This window comes from Pogona vitticeps, chromosome 5, assembly GCF_051106095.1.
Source record: "Pogona vitticeps strain Pit_001003342236 chromosome 5, PviZW2.1, whole genome shotgun sequence".
NCBI lineage: Eukaryota > Metazoa > Chordata > Lepidosauria > Squamata > Agamidae > Pogona > Pogona vitticeps.
Genome location: NC_135787.1, coordinates 52841225 through 52858849, shown reverse-complemented (window position 1 = coordinate 52858849; position 17625 = coordinate 52841225). Strand labels below are relative to the sequence as shown.

The window sequence follows — 17625 nt, the reverse complement described above, 5'->3', positions numbered from 1 at the left end:
GCAAACGCAAAGAGTAAGTGAACAAAAAGAATATTCTTTCACATGATGCTTACCAGGTTCAGCTGCAGACCGGGGCTCTGCTTATCCCATCACCCAGATGGAGAACAGGGGAGAGGGAATAGAAAGGAAAAGAACAAAATTCATTAAAAAGCATAAAAAGCACATATATAATAATACTAATCCATACACACATATATATATATGTGTGTATGGATTAGTATTATTAGAGAACAAGATCAGTGGTCACTCAACAGAGGTATCTGCTCATCACTTGAGCACGAAGTCACGGCAATATAGTATTTGATTTGATTTTTTTTAGTTTGTTATTTCTAATTTCAATTTATATGTTGGTCTTCTATCTGAAAAAAAACTCGTAGAACAGCCCACACCACAATACCATTACATACATAACAAACACAACAATCAAATAATATAATACTTTATATAATGCAAATAAAAATTAGCAACAACTTAAAATCTTTATATAAAGTACAAAATACTCCACAGTACATTAAAAATATATCACAGTATATATTCCCAGTTCTGTCTTTATATTGCAAGGATATATAAACTAAGAGCTGGTCTCTCACTTACTTTTTTGAAGAATTCGGAAGTCTGGGGAATCTTGAATTTCAACCCCTTGCCGAAACCAAAGGACATGTACTGGAGGAGCGCCCCTCACCCTACACTCAAGAACAACTACTTGTCCTTCAGTTGCTGTTGAATTTTGTAGCTCCTGGAAGTTCAAGCAAACAAATTAGTTCAACACACACATTATCTGAACACATGTAAACAACTATGTAACTGTCTAAGAACAATGCATACTCCTTTTCCATAATTTTTTTAACTTAAATGGTGGAATAAAACTAATTCTGAAATTACATCTATGCTCTCAGCAGAAGAGTCCTTCTCTAATCTATAAAACATGTTTTACACATTTTTTTTGATATGTTAGCTTTCAGCAGGTCAACACAGCTTTCAGTAAGTTTCATGCCAACTTAAGCATCATATGTGTGCAATGAAAGTTATGATGACACTTTGACTACATCCACCAACTAGAAAAGTGCTTCCCAACATTTTTTGAGTTGTGCCCCCTTTTATGATTGCTACGTAACCTACAACCCCCCACTGCCATGTTTGCATAAAAAGGCATTTTCAATGAGGTAAACTCATCCCTTCTCAGAAAGTAGAGGCTTCTTTCTCCTGTCTCTCATACATACACATACTTGCTAACTGCCTTCAAAAGTTCAAGGAAGAAATTACAACACATAAAAGGCAAACTGTGACCCCACCTCAAAGCACACTGTGACCCCCTTGGAGGGTCAGGACTCCCAGGTTGGGAAATAATGTGAAAGTTGCACAACAGTGATATTAACTTCATTAGCATTTGCACAAGACAACTACCAAGAGGGTTGTGCCCTGTTCTTCTTGATTGGGCTGGAAGTGCAAGTCCTTATCATCCATTTGACAGTGACGATAATGATTCAGTGACTAAAATCCAGTTCCCAGATATTACACCACTTAAGGCTCATGACACAATTTTTTGGAAATTGATTACTTTACCAGTGGTGGCAATTTTTGGAAAATAAGAATCCTCTCCTTCATTCATGATGAAGTGGGTGCCTGCCAGATGGGGCAGGGCACCAAACCACACATCAGCTGTTTAGCCAGTAAATGAACCACACCTAATGGGTGGTTTGTGCCCATCTCCAATCTCTACCAAACATGGCTTGGGAGGTTTGTTGTTTAAATGTGGTGGAATAGTTCCAATATTTCAAAACCTTTGATACTGGCGAGAATCTAGAACATGTAAGGGGAAACTGTGCAAGTTTTTTGACCATCCGTCATAAGACCAAGCATATAGCTGAGTGCGCAATCAAGTACATAGCCTGGTTATATCTGAGGCTATGCTGGAAGGCTCATGCACACCAGTTATGGAGTTTTAGGTTTATGCTGGTCTGTATCTCATAAACAAAAGCAGACCATTAATATCAGTCTTTTCTGTATTTTAGATGTATCCCACATAAATTCATTACAACATTTCAGCTTCTGTTTGCAGCCACTGGACGAGAAAGTGAGAGTTATTGGAAGATAAAAGGAAATCATACAAAAGAGTAGAGTAGCCTGTGGGCCACATGCTCTCTGTGGCTCAGATGCTGCCCCTCTGCACCCCCCCCCATGCCCTCACAACATCCCTAAAAATGTTTTCATGTATAAAATAAACCCTCAAAAACTCCTCTTATCCCTAATAATAATGGGAGGTGGGGGCCTCAAGGGTGCTCATGAGGCAATCCTGCCATGTTTTTGGTGCCATGAAAACCCGAGGCCCCCCAACCTCTATTATTATTATTATTATTATTATTATTATTATTATTATTATTATTATTATTATTATTATTATTATTATTATTATTATTATTATTATTATTATTATTATTATTATTATTATTATTATTATTATTATTATTATTATTATTATTATATTTTTCTTTTTTGCCATAGGAAGTGCAAAGGGATCTTTTCTTTAAAAAGAAAGTAAAATATTAGGAGTGGGGAGGATGAAAAAGGGGGTGTGAACAGCCCCAGGATCTCTGGAAGTAGTCCACTCCTGCAACAGGAGGTTGTTTTTGCGAAGTGTCAAAAGAGAAAAATTGACATGCTGAAGCAAACTGACTAGAGGAGTTATAGAAAGGGGTAAATGTTCTGAAGGGCTACTTTATTGGATCATATGCTAACTCAGAACCAGAGCTATGTTCACTGGAAAATAATTCTTCTTTTGACTGAATATTAAGAAATGAAGAAAAAGGAATTCATTTTTAATAGCATGGTGCCCGTCTACCAGCAAATTGACGTTTGAACCTCAGAAGCATTTGTTAGGGTGCAACTGTTTGCTGTCACTATCATGTTACTTTTTTTTTAAACATGTCAAAATAATCAGCTGGAAAACTGAAAAAGATTGGAAAATATTCATAGTGATACTTCAGTATGATGGCTGATGAAAGAGAAATGAGTGTTATAACGCTGACTCTTACATAATGTGATAGAGAGCAATTACTGCATTCTATGTATTCCTAAATTCCATTCCTATGTATACAAAAAAAAAAAAGAATTCATACCAATCTGACATTTTTGACAAATGTAAATGATTCATGTACTTTAAGAAATCCTCAGTAATATCAGGATAATTCAGAAGAGAGCTAGAATTCCAAGTGAACAAATCAAACCTTTGTAAAAATAGGTGCAGCATGGGTAGGTTTTGATCCATCTAATCTGCAGAGGTATGAAGTAGGACTTTGGACCTGGAAAACAGTTAAAACCAACATTTGCAAAACGTATCAGTACCTTTAGACATAAAATGCCTACAACAATACTGTCTAACCCACCTATATTTTTATCTACCAATAAATTACTGATGGGGATTGTGCGGCCATCCTTGTATTTTGCTACGTGAAACTCCCATTAGTTCTCACTGTGGGCTATGCCAGCTAAGGCTGGTGGAAGATACAATCCAACTATCTGCTGGCCAACATACTGAGCACCAGCACAATAAAACATATCTCCTATTCTAGTCATCTTCTTAAAATTGTTTTTGGCTGGACAGCTCAATGAGTTTGATTGCAGAGCCGGAGGATGGGAGTTCAATTTCCCACTATGCCTTCTATGAGTGGAGCTAGCCTGTGTAGCCCTGGGCAAACTACACAGTCCCACGGTGTCTGTAAAAGAAGGGAACTGTAAATCACTCTTCTGTATTCTTTACCTGCAAAACCCTGAAACGGGTTGCTATAAGTCAGGATTGACTTGATGGCACATCATTATCACCACCACCACCACCACCACCATCATCATCGTTGTTGTTGTTGTTGTTTTTAGTGTTCCACATGCAAAATTTTCTTCTGGATTTTTCTTCAATGCTAGCAATTTGCGGTAACAATGTTAAGTAAAACTGAATGTATTTGGAGCAGCCTTGCAATGAAACCTATGAAAGGTATTGACTTTGCACTCTGCAAGTTAGCAACTTAATTGATTGTAGATACTGCTATTTAACACCCCATAGCAATAGTGTGTTGGGTACTGTACAAATACAAATGGTAAGATTTCTGGTAAGAGGGACATATCAGAGACAAATTGAAATATCAGGCCTTGATGACTCTACTGGCATTATCATGGCAAGACAGGAGGGGCTACATCATGAGCTTCTCTCCAGATATCAAAAGTTCCCACGTACACCAGTATTGTCTTTTAGTGACAGGAAGACAAATACTGTATTGCTATGAGAAAGGAGTCTGAAACTTTGGACATAATCAAAATTGTGGGGAAAAAAGGCATATGCCACTGCCATTCCAATGCTGCTAATGAGCCTCCAAGTACTGCATGAAGCACTTGAAGCACTGAGACTCAAGAAGTACTGGGCAGAAAAATTACAATCAAAAGCCACAGAAAGCACAGTGATCAGAGCTTCTGGACAGGCTTTGTGGAGGAAATAACTTTTAAGTGGAAATGACGATGAAGAAAAGCACATCAGAAAACAGTATGGAAGAATATATACCCAGAGGAATACATGCAGGAATGTATTCAGTAGTGTATACATACATACCAGAAACTGAAGGGAATGAAAGCCACTAACAGACAAGCTTGTGAGGAGGGGTAAAGTCACCAGAATATAGTGTCCCTGGAGGTTATTGGACCTTTTATGCAGTGCTATGCAGTTTATGGTAATCCCATCCCACGCCACACAAATTACTGAAATCATTCAGGAAGTGTCACCATTACTGAAGCAAAAGGGATAAAACTGCAAGTGGCTGTGTGCAAAGGCCTCCAATTGCTCCATCTCTATTCCACTTAACTCAGAAGCATGCATCAATATGCAATATGCAAACCTTTGTAGCCTAGGGGTAAGAGGTGGGGAATGAATAGTGCTGGCCATTTGTCTGTGGAAAAGCAGACTGAGACAAGACAGAAAGGTTCGGTTTGGTATTATAGGGAGAACTCTATGGCAAGCAAGAGGATTTTGGAGGATAAACATCTAACATTTCGGAAAATTAATGAAAGTGCAGCATCTTATTTTTCAGCCAACAGCTGGAGCTTATAGTGATGTTATTGTTATTATGCATACTTTATTGTTCATGTATGATGAATTTAAGACCTACATGTGTCCTGATGGAATAAATCTGGAGATGACTTGTCCAGAAAAGTAATGTGACATCAAGTCAGAACTGACAGCAATCATAATAGGACTTTCAAGGTAAATTTGATATTTAAGAAGTGGTTTTATGAGTTCCACCTACCCTGCCCAGTGGTTTCCATGGCAGAGCCAGTGAACTGAACTCACTGTCCAGAAAAAAACAAACTATAAACTTCTTTAAGGACTCTGGGACCCACACCACCTCTTTATGCTGCAATCTTTTGTATGGTTATGTAGGAATAAGAATGTATCTACACTACACATTTGTAGCAGTTTGATGTCACTTTAACTGTCATGGTTCTATCTCACATAGTTGTAAAAGATATTGGTGAGGTATTTGGTGATGCAGTGGATAGAGTGACTGAAGAGGACTCCAGAGACCTGGGCTACAACCCCGTTTAGCCATGGAAACTCACTAGGAGGGTGACACTAATAAAACTATTCCTTACAGACCTCATATATCTTTAAAAAAATCAGATGCAACTTGACACCACATAATGACAACTCAGTACATTTAGAATTCTCTGCTAGAGAACTCTAGTGGTATAGTTCAGCAGCACTTAAGCGCCCAACATGGAAAGAATGTACTTCATTTTATTTGTATATTAATTTGACATGTAATTCTGAGAACATGAGGAAACTTTTGATGCCATAAAATGTGACATCTACATACCTGTGGATTAGGCACAGAGATAGGTTGGATTACTGCTGTTGTGATCCCAGCCTTTGGAGCAGAAGGTCCTATTGTTAAAGAAACAGAAGTACTTTTCTTCTGGGCCCTGACAAAATATTCAGTTAAAAAAAAAGAAAGAGACAAAAAAAGTTAGCTTTCCACCTACAGGCTCTTACTGAGTGGATTCATAGATTAAAAAACCTATTCCAGACAACTCTGGCTTCCACATATGTTGGACTACATCTTCTGTTCACACCAGTGGCAGAGCTATTGCCATAAGAATTTGGTATAACTCATCTTAATACATATACATTCAGTTATAAAAAGGAAACAAAGGAGTTAAACCTTTAACTCTCGCTATGGGTGGGATGTACAGAATTCAAGGACTACCAGACCCATAATTTGGCTATTGCACTTTATATGGAAATAACCTCAATTGGAACTCATACCCCTGTGCACCCCTCTGAGTCACAGGGAATCCTCACAATTTTCATGGTATAGCAAGGCATTCTTTTTCACAGTTCAAAGGTGTGGTGAGGGAACAGCATGGAGGTGAGGGGTTACTGGTCCCATAATTCTGTCTATAGATTCCTGTCAAATTATGGGCCTGGGAGTCTTGGAAGTCTGAAAATCTGATTCTTACCTCTCACTACTGTATATGCTTGCAAGTTGGTGTGTGTCTATTTCTAGCAGATCTAGCAGAATGGCAGACTTAAGACAAAAGTGAAAACAAATAGCAAAAATAACGCAGACACAACTGGCTGAAAGAATGCTTAACTATTCCCTTAACACAAATCCACTCTGAATTTGAAAGCCCACCCAGAACAGACTTTCTAAAAGGAAACTCTGAATGAGAATCCATACCCACAGTGCCTCATGTTCAGGGTTCAATACTGTGTTATAACATAACCTGATTGTTAATTAACCCTGGATAATCTCTGCTGTGTCCCCATGGAGTCCCCCCAGGAGGAACAGGTGAAGCAGAACAACTTTGCAATTATCTTTCCAGAGTGTCCTAGAAACACAATATATAAATTGGTTTTGCTATGTAAACGTACTGTGGCATGGCTCCAGATTTTGATCTGGAAATGTCACTGTCAGAGTCTGAGGAGCTGGCACCTGTGATGAGTAGAAAACAGCATATTTAGATACAGTAAACACTGTTCTGGATATGCGCAACACATCAAAACAACATTTTAATAAGAGCAATACTTTCTATGCTTACAAACTTGACAATCATTCCATTTAAGATTTAAGATTTACAGAACCATATCAACTCTTTAAAGTGTCTGCTCCAGACATTGGAGTTTTACAGAAGTGATGAACAAAAAAAAAAAAACCCAGACAATTTAAGTTAGACAGAATCAGAAGTAGCACAATAGGCTGTCATTCCAGATACCCTATGTAGGTACGCACAAATACAGGCATTGTATCCTAGTCCTTGTACAAAGTCAGGAACAGAGCTATAAATCTCCTGAAAGCAAGAAATCTAATGTATGATATTCTGCTCCTTCATTTCCCATCTATCTATATATATGTAGCTATGCTTTCTTACCTTCAACGAATAATTCTGCTGAAGTAGAATCAGAGCCAAGAGTATTTGAAGCCAGGCAACAGTAGCGCCCTGTATCGTCCTCAAATGCTTCTGCTATGATCAATTTATGGAGTCCTCCACTTGCAGAACAGATCTGAATATCTGGAGAATTTTGTAGTTCTTTCCCTTCACAGAACCACCTGCAGTTAAAACAGGGCCAGTTTAGAAAAAAAGAAATTACTTATGAATGTTCATAACATAAATCTGTTATAAAGTATAAACATACATTAAAATTACAAGTATCAATTGACAGAAAATATTGATGGCACACAGGAAGGGTTTTCCCTTAATTCTTATACAAAAAGGTGACAAGTCCCTCAGTTCAGAGTACCACACACCTTCCCTCCTCTAAGTTAACTACAGTATGTTCTAGCAAACCTTACAGCCTTTTCGTACTCTATCGGGTTCTAACTAATATGTAAAGAAAAGGAGGTAGACTTCCTACCCCTCAGGCCAAGTCAGCCAGTAGTGATTCCTCGTCCACTATACAAAGAGCCCTGAGGCAGCCCCTCCCAAGCCCCACCCTTGGGAGTAGGGACTTCCAAACCAGAATGCTGATTGGTATGAACAAGAATCCTGAAATCATCTCCCCTTTATATGTTTTCAATATTAGAATTAGTGTAGCTACAAACTGGAATAAGTCTGCTTTCACTGATTTTGAAGTATACATTCTGTAGGAGGATTCTTTTTTAAAGTGAAATCTTGGCTTCCTTTGAATAAATAAGCCCTATTTTGAATATTTTTCAAATTCCGAGATCCCTTCCCTTTCCCGCAGTAACCTGTGCTCAATCTTGCCTACTATTTATTAGTTCTAAAGCTCAATGGTGTTTCATCAGCAGTCAGGGAAATACCGCAGAGTGGTTATAATAACGCTACTAAAACTGTCCATGGATTTAATTAGTTTTTTTTAACATCCGATAAAAAATACAACCCTATGTAATAGAGAGGTGGTACACAGTAGCACCAAAGCCCTCTAGTCTAGGCAATACAAACGGCAATTTCTTGAATATTCCTGAAGGAGAGCACCGAGCCTTGCCAATTTCCAAGTCACTTCTCCAAATGAACACTTATGACTTCATAATGAGAAAATGATGGGGCTAGCTTCTCACATCTAACCTTCCTCAAGAAACTGAATTCTGTAATGGCTGAACAGGTCTCATGTGAATACACTATTTTATACAAATACTGTATTAATGAATGTGTAGGAGAAAGTAGATAAGCACTTGAATGGAAAGCAACACAAGGGTAGCCTAATTTTAAAATCACATTCTTTCAGATTAGCAAGACCAACCAGTAACTGAATTCATTTGTGTTGACTATTAACATTCAGTTAGATATGTTAATCTATAATTTTTTAAACAGTAACTGGAAATAAATTGAAAACAGTTACAAAGTCCTAAATCTGCTACAAGACAAGGAGGTAAATCCATTTACTTAGTGCTTGTTTTCATTTACCACCAAGCACGTCTGAGGAACCTTTCCTACAAATACCTAATGGATGCAGTCGTAACATTCATTATCAGACGCTCTGAACCCTTAAAATTTAGAGAAATTAGAGGTTAACAGTAGCAAGATAGATCATATGAAGGTACAGATACCGTTCCTCACCCAAGACTTAAAATTCATTTTCAGTAGTCAGAACCTTTCTTTCCCAAACAAAGTCTGCCATATCAAACTTCACTTGCATTGTGAGCTGGAAATCTCCTAAGAAAAGACTGCCTGTGACTCACTTGCACTGCAGTCTGTTACCCACCTAGCTAGCTAAGAAACCCATTATAATTTCATATAGTTGAGTTTTATCTGGCAAATTTAAAGAATAAAATTTATTTTAATTTAAGAATTTAAATTTAAAGAATAAAAATTCTATCATATGGAAAGGAGATGTCAGATTTGGCTACAGTGACAAATGCCTTAGTTACATCCTGTCTGGATTACTGTAACACAATAATGTGGGGCTGCCTTTGAAGATGGTTCGGAAACTTCAGCTGGTGCAAAACTCTGCACCCAGACTACTGACTGGGGCTAACTACAGGGAGCATATGATGCATCTGTTACAAGAAATGCACTGGCTACCAGTCCATTTCTGGGCCCAGTTCAAAGTGTTGGTCGTTACCTATACAGCTTGGGTCCAGGCTACCTGAAGGACTGTATCTCCCTATAAGCACCTTCTTGGCGATTAAGATCAGCAGAGGAGGCCCTCCTCTCAGTCCCACTGCCAGCACAAGCACAGCTGATGGGGACACGGAAGAGGGTCTTCTCTGTGGCAGCTCCCAGGTCATGGTACTCTCTCCCTTGGGAAATCCGGATGGCCCCTTCCCTTTTATCCTTTCAAACAAAAAAAAAAGACCCATGTCCTCAGGCAGGCTTTTAACAATTATAACTGAATCCGTGAACCCTATTTTAGCAGATAATTTTAATCTTTTTCATGTTTCAATCTTTTAATTGTATTTTAAATCATATATTGTTTATCTTTTAATATATAACTTATTGTTTTTTTAATTTGTGCGAATTTTAATGTTGTGTGCTGCTTTGTGTCCCTTCTTGGGAGAAATGTGCCATATTATTATTATTAACATTATTATCATTATTACCATTATTAATTTTAGAAAGCTGAAGAAAATGTGTAACAAACAGATTAAAATATATTTGAGACTGAGTATGTCCTATCTGGTTACAGATGGTCAACCCTCCAATGTGGATGTAAGATTTAGTCTATTAAGAAGGAGATGCTCAACAGAACAAATGCTTTTGAAATGTGGTCATACAGAAAAATTCTTCGCATCCCATAGACCGATAAAGAATGAAGAGTGTGGCATCTGCCCAGGTCATGCATATTCATATGCTATCTGCATAGACAAATGGGAGTGCTGGAGGCGGAGTCACTAGATATAAGAGACTCAGAAGGAGGGGAAAATAGAAAGGGAATTTTGAGAGAGTTAGAGAGATGAGGAGATTGAGAGTTGAGAAAGTTTTGGAGCCTGGACGGGAGAATGGTGGTTGAGAGAGATAAAGGAGAATGTTTGCTTAAGAGTTAACAACATTGCTTATTCTATCAACAACTGTAACAATAAACAATTTCTATTTGGTTCTTTTAAAATATCATATGGCCTGGACCTCGATTATTAATAATGGTGTTGTTGATGAAATCAACTGATGGCAGCTGAGGGGCACATAGCGTGAGCTGTTAGTTTGATGAAACAAGCAGGAGCCACATGGGGGTCGTGACAACAAGGTACTTCATCAGTTAGAAAAGCAAAAAGAAATAGTGTTGATTTAAATTAAAAAAAAACGTAAGTTCTAATATCTTGCACTCCTAATTCATCATGATAAATATACGGGAATACATCACTGAAGGGAAGATTGAGACTAAACATGGAAGAGGTAGAAGGCGGATTTCTTGGAAGCTTAATATCAGAGACTAACTGGGCCTTAATAAAGAACAACTAATCCACACATCAAGAGACAGGTGGAAATATGACATAATGATAGCTAACTTCACTAACTGAAATGGCACTCAGAAAGAGAGAGACTGGCTTAAAGCATAGATGGATCAAGTGTGGCTGCCAAGTCTATTTTTTTGGCCTCACCTTTCTCCCATTCCCCACTACCGAAAAATACAGGCCTTTCGGGGGGTGGGGTATGGATTCTCTTTTTAAACAGGTAATGGAATTTCTTTACAGTTTTTTCACACTGGAAAATATCCATTTTATAAAATCTGAAGTGCACTTTTGGCCACTTCCACTTCTGGTTTGTTTGTTTCATTTTCATTTTTTCCTTTCCATTCTTTTTATTTTATTCTTTTTAGCAATATTGGTGTTTATAAACCTTCAGAGCATGGCTTAAAGCAAATACTGATATTGAAAAAAAATCTAAGTTCCACAATGAAAACATATAAAAAGTCTGATACTGTACATTTTGAGCTACACTAAAACATTTGGACAAAAGGTTGTTGTCTGGTTCTAATGAAAGGGAATTACTTGTAAAGTTTTCCTCAATGCAGAGATTGAAACATACCATCCTCATCCATTTCCTAACCCTACCATTCACTGGCAAAAACCCCACCAGCACATGAACAAGGATATGATCCTCTCCTGTGCACCTCGTTTACGAGGAGATTTAAACTGTTCATCCAGGCCTGCTTGAAGATGGTTTGAGGGTATTGTGGGCAGTTCATCATTCCACAATGATGGATGCTTGATGAATCAATGACCAGGGCTAGTGGGGCATCCTAAAAACATGACAAAACTGCCAGTCACACTTACAGAGAAAACAGGAGGACTTTGGACCATTTTTTCCTCAAAAACCTTCTTTAAAATTCCTTAGTGTGGTATGCTGGGGGGGGGGGCAACAGTGGTCAGATCCACATTTGAGTCTCTGGGACTGACATGCAGCCTACTGGCTTCATGGTACCAACACCTGAGGTGTAACCATCATGCACAAGTGTGCTCAGACTGCCACGTTAAACTGTACCCATGGTCAACAATATATGCACACTGACTTATTTTAGTTACTAAAGAAACACATATAAGACTGGAAGGGAGTAGGGCTGTTGCCCTGATGCCAATGATCATGTCAATGCATTTATTTACATAAATGAATATAAAGGGTTACAATTTCACAATATACATTCTTGCATGCTTATAAACAGCTTCTAATTATTTATGTATTTCAAGTCATCCTGGCTCAAGGGGTGCTCTTTCATAAGACCAATCTGTCTTAGGTCCAGCCTCCAATAAAAATTAAATACTGCCCACACAGTGTTATATGCTTTAGTGAATACACAATGCATTAAATCATCTCACTATCAGACCAACTCAAGAGTATGTGGGCCACATGCTAGTGTCCAAAGCAGGAACCTCCACAGAGTACCATATGACATGATTGCCTTTCCCTGTACAGTACAAGGTTAGCAAAACAGCAGTATGAGCCTCAGCAAAACAAAATAAAAAACAAAAAACCCAGTGAAACAATGTTTATTTTTATTTAAGAAGCACTCTACAATAGAGCGTTGCCGCTTCTAATCAATGTGCAATTGCGGCTCATGCATGCAAAGTGATTCCCATTCCTGCTAATGAAAAACTATGTATACAATTCCCCCCCTGCAGAAGAAAGAATAAACCCTACATGCCTCAAGGCTAGGAAATGATGATGGATTGAACTAAAACATTGTACCATTCCTTTCTTATAATTAAATTCTAACCCGCTCCTATTGTGTGTTCTATTATGACCAGAGAGAACATATCATTTCTGCATGGAACTAATAAACGTCCTTTGTTTACTCAGTAGCCTCATTTGGCCCAGTTTTGCAGACACAGACTAGAAACACATGTATCCAGCACTGTGAATATTTTTGTGTTCTTTATCCTCTTCTCTTTGCTATAGTAGCTATTTAGACAACACTCACTCTAAACTGCCAAGACCCTGGATTTTATGAGATCTCCTCTCCTGAGCGTTATTTTCATCCTTTGGGCAACAGAGATTATTCAGCATGTTTTATTATATCCAGGATCCTTTCACTTAGATAAATACAACATTAATGAGTTGTGGGCCAGGACAGGCACTATATTTAAGGTGGGAACAATGGTGGGAATTTTAAGTAAAAAGCTCTGGTCCAGGGACCATTTGTTCAGGACGAGCAAAGACAAAAGCAAAACTTATTAGACTTCTACTAATCACTTGCAGTGACGCAGTCTCTGAAAGCTGCTTCGTCACATTCCAGCAATTAAGCAACCAGCTCAACTATTTTAGTGCAAAATATTAACCCAAACATTTCCAGCTCAAACTTGAACATCATACCATTCTGGCTGGACCATTCTGTCCAACTGGCTGGACAGCACCAGTTTTCAATGCATATGAAAGATGCATGAGAAGCAAGAGTGAAAATTGGATTATGGAGAGTTTTATCTTTAATGGAGGAAACCCCATTGGTAGATTAATCATGGAACCTTTGGGGTTAAATTCCAGATACTGTATTATAAAGTTAAGTTTCTTTCAGTTTCGCTTCCTCTCCCAAGAATGCACAGCTCTGTGACAGAGAGAAAACAGTTACATAGGTTCTTGTAATGTCCTTATTTTTCATTTTAATAACCTGGCAGTTTTTTAATTCATCACATTAATTGTGTTTGTTGCATTTTCTTTCTACAGCAACTTCCTCCACAGTCTTTATATTTGAGTCCACATTACATCTTGTTATTTGAGAAAAACTATTAATAATTAAATGATGACAAAGGATCGCTATTGTGCTGTTGCTGCAGAGCTGGTTCTTAAAAACGATTAATGAAGTTAAGGGGTTCACACCCTTCAATTTGAAGAAAGGATGTTGGCAGTCACCCAGTCCACAATTACAAGAGCTTATGTCCCAGTAATAAGCATGCATAATTCTGGGATGGATGGACTGCAGCCTTTATTTGTGGCATTAAAATTCTTCATAGCCACTAGGACTTAGAGTAATTTTTCTCTTACAACAGAAAGCTTACAACCCATGCCAACATTGCAACAGCTCCTGCACAGAATCAAGAAAAATTCATATTAAATCATAGCTCCTGTATGACTTGCATCCTTGTTTTTCAGTTCACTGAATCAGCAAAAAAAATCTTTTGTTTAACATGCTGTGTTAAGGGTCTTCCACATTCAGTCAAGTTCCAAAGTTGCTGAGAAAGTTTATGCTATTAAGAACTACACTTTTTGAATATCACCAGGCTACTCATTTTCCATTTTTGGTGTCCCAACTGTTTTTGCATGGCCATTGGTCGGGGATTCAGAGAACTGAAGACCAAAACAATAAGAGGCTGAGAACTGCTTCTTTAGGAAATACGGATATGCTATCCAAGGCTGTGGTTGATGGTAGCTCCACCACTACTGTGGAACAGAATGGATGTGGCACAATAGAGGACCTAAGTCCTAGATTATCTGATCACTGGAACAGACATGGAATCTATGCAACCAAAACTTCCATTCCATGACACAAGTACACAACTAGCAACTCATTGCATCAACATAAGAGAGTAAGAATTGAAAGGAACTACAAAGGTAACCTAATTCAACCCCCTCCACCCACACAAACCTATAAAGAATTTTAAAACATCTTTCCTTTTAGCCAGTTAAGTGAGAGAATGGACTGGATGAAGACTGATGAGAATCAGTGCCAGCAAAATGCCGTATGTGAGGGAGCATGATGCTGTGCGCCACTGTGCATTTCAGATTTGGAGCAGCAGGGTACTAAGCTCCTTCTATGCCATAACCTAGCTCTGCAATTTATAAATAATGAACAGAAATTATCTTTGCACAGGTCCAGAATGGAATTTCCTTCTAAATGAATCACCAAAACATTCTGTACTGTAGGTTTTTAGATCAGAGACATTACTTTTTTTTGCAAGTTTCAGAGCTCTCAAAAACACGCACACACTCATACATACCCACACCCCACTGAAGAATAGAAATCAATTTGTGGGGGGACTGCTGACTCATTTTTCCTGCCCTATCATGGAATCTTTCTTTCTCCAATTAGCCTTTCTCATATGTTCTTTTCCAACTTCTGGGCCTTCCTCAAGTTTTTAAAAATAAGCATTTCCCAGAATAATATAATGGAGAAGCAAGATTGCAACAAATTCAGGAACAGAAATACTTTACCTCAGTAGGTGCAATTATTCAGTGTTTGTTAAACTTGGTCCCGTTTCCCTATTCATAAAGGCAAGAGAGTACAAGCCCTTACTCTTTCATCCATGAAAAGTAAGTCCTTATGGTATTTCAGTGCCATCAAGTTCCCCTTGATCTTCTCATTGACTATGCTCCTGTTCTGCTTACATGGAATTGTGTTTCATACAAAAGAGCATTCAGGTCATGGAAGTGTCCCCTGCTCCAGTGGTCTGAAGTAGTACTGTCTAAACACAGTCCTTACCAGTGCGTGACATTCCTTGAGATGCTGCATATCATGACCACATGTGATCCAGAGACTGTCCCAATTACATTTTGTTCTCACTAAAAACAGCTATGGCCAAATTATTTGTTAGTGCCAAGTTAGTTAACAAGGCATTCCAACAATGATTTACCAATAAATACCAGAAATATTTGCTTTCCTTCTACCGTTTTCCCCTCATCCAAAGAGTTATGTTAAGTACAATGGGAAACTATTCTGCTAATAACAACTCACTCAAGGCCATGCTCCTCTCAATGGTACCAACTGCAGAAGACAAAAATAATGCAGAAATCAAAAAGGAGAACTTTTATCAAGGCTCACAAGAAAACTAGGAATGTGTCTGCACTATAGTATATAGTTATAGCATTTTAATATCACTTTAGTCGTCCTGACTCCAGTGTATACAGTCCGAGAAATTGTAATTTGCTGAGATAACTGGAATTGTGTGATATAGAGCTTTAATTACAGTACACCTCCCTGAATTACAGCATTTGCATTCTTTTACCACAGAATTCCAAATACCCCAGCAGGCTATAAATCTCACACTGTTAAGTAATGGCAGTTAAAACTGAGATCATATTCCTCTAACTGTGTTGTGTAAATATACTATTACACATCATGTTGCCCAGATCCCCCAATTCACTGATTTGTAGTGTTGCAATGAAGGAACTCAGACAAGAGATCCACCATTTTTTCTTTCTCCAGCTGGCTCCTTGAATCCTACAAGTCAGTGTCACTGTCCGCTGAGCCGGCAAATCTGAGAGTTGCTCATTTGGCTGAAGGTACAGGTGAACCTGAGGGGAGGACATTAAGCTTTTATTTGAACTTCATCCACCCAGCCATCCTGTCAAGAGCAGAATGAAGATGGTTTGATTGTGGCAGGACACTTAGTGGGTACGGATAAAAGGGGGAGAAGCTATGGTGCATGTATTTCCCTGACAATTTACTATCTTGTCAAAGCCTTGGAGACAACAGCACAGAGTTGGTAGCTATGTGAATAAGGCCAGATATAGTTTTGTGGATGAAATAAGTGAGCCTCCTCTAGGGTCCAGGATCTTGAAAGGCATCTTGACAGTGAATGCTAGTAGGCGTGCCCCACCTTTGGGGGGGGGAGAAATATTCTGGGCTTCTCCAAGAAGTGGCAGTGGTCCTTATCTAGTAGTCTTGTGCCTGAGATGGTCACGAACGACAGTTTAGCACCTTGCGGCTGTGCAACTGTTCCACAGGTACACCAGCTTCCCTTGCCCCACCTTCTCTGGGGGTCACCCACTCAGAGGCATTGCCCAGAAGAGGCAAGGATAGGAAGCCACACTGCTGCCTCTGACTGGGTGTCCATCGGTGGAGGCAAGGGCAAGGGAAGACTGAAGGACAGCTGTGCAGTCAAACCACCAAACCATTCCAAACCACTGGACCACACACAGTTCATGCACATCTCTACAGAGGAGTATTACTTATTAGTCTATTATTTTCATAATAATAGACCCCCATGTAGTTCAAAATTCATATATAAGTCTTATGCCCCCAAAACCACAACTACAAAGCACGAACAGTTGATTCTCACACAGAGACATACACAAACACACACACCATTTCTCTCTATTGGGCTTCTTTTCCATTGTTTTGACAATCCTTTCCATATCATACTATGTGTTACTATGTGTAATGAGCCTTAAAGTTCTTTATTACCACCCTCATCTAGAGACTAAATTAGAGATGTTGTGTTTGGGGTCAAACAGACTACTTTGATGCTTTAGGTGTTGAACTAATGCCCCTGGTTCTGGGTGGCCAGGGACAAAGTATTCAATGAATATATATTGAATATGTATTTATTTACTGAAATATTCATATATATATTTATTTAAAAACTGTATAACCAAAACTATGCTGCTTAGACTCATGCAATTCAAGGGAGAAATGCCTATGCTGTTCTTCTCTTGAAAGAGACCCTGAATGGTAATCACTTCATTGCCATTTGGCTGGGTACTCAGCAGAAGGCTGAGTACATGTATTGGTTGGCAGGCAGGCTGCCCAATGCTTGGATCTACAGTGGTGCCTTGCATTACGATTGCTTTGTTTGACGACAAAATCGCATTACGATGAACTTTTTGCGATCGCTTTTGCGATCGCAAAATGTTTCCTATGGGGGAATTTCACTTTGCGATGATGGGTTCCCTGCTTCGTGAACTGATTCTTCGCAAAACAATGATTTTCCAACAGCAGATCGGCTGTTTCAAAATGGCCACCGGGAAAATAAAATGGCT

General features: G+C 38.7%; 1 protein-coding gene across 4 annotated transcripts in view; it reads right to left on the bottom strand.

Annotated features, from left to right (window-relative positions):
* PALLD (palladin, cytoskeletal associated protein) overlaps positions 1–17625 on the bottom strand; it is a 286634-nt gene that overhangs the window by 169667 nt on the left and 99342 nt on the right. For 3 of the 4 annotated variants that reach the window (XM_020805524.3, XM_020805526.3, XM_073001463.2), the window contains 6 exons: positions 7411–7589; positions 6914–6974; positions 5856–5961; positions 3225–3299; positions 595–736; positions 54–77 (listed from right to left, as the gene is read on the bottom strand). In XM_020805524.3, the coding sequence (XP_020661183.3) occupies positions 54–77; positions 595–736; positions 3225–3299; positions 5856–5961; positions 6914–6974; positions 7411–7589 (587 nt within the window). The remainder of the gene's footprint in view (positions 1–53; positions 78–594; positions 737–3224; positions 3300–5855; positions 5962–6913; positions 6975–7410; positions 7590–17625) is intronic. The other variant, XM_073001465.2, reaches the window with a different exon arrangement.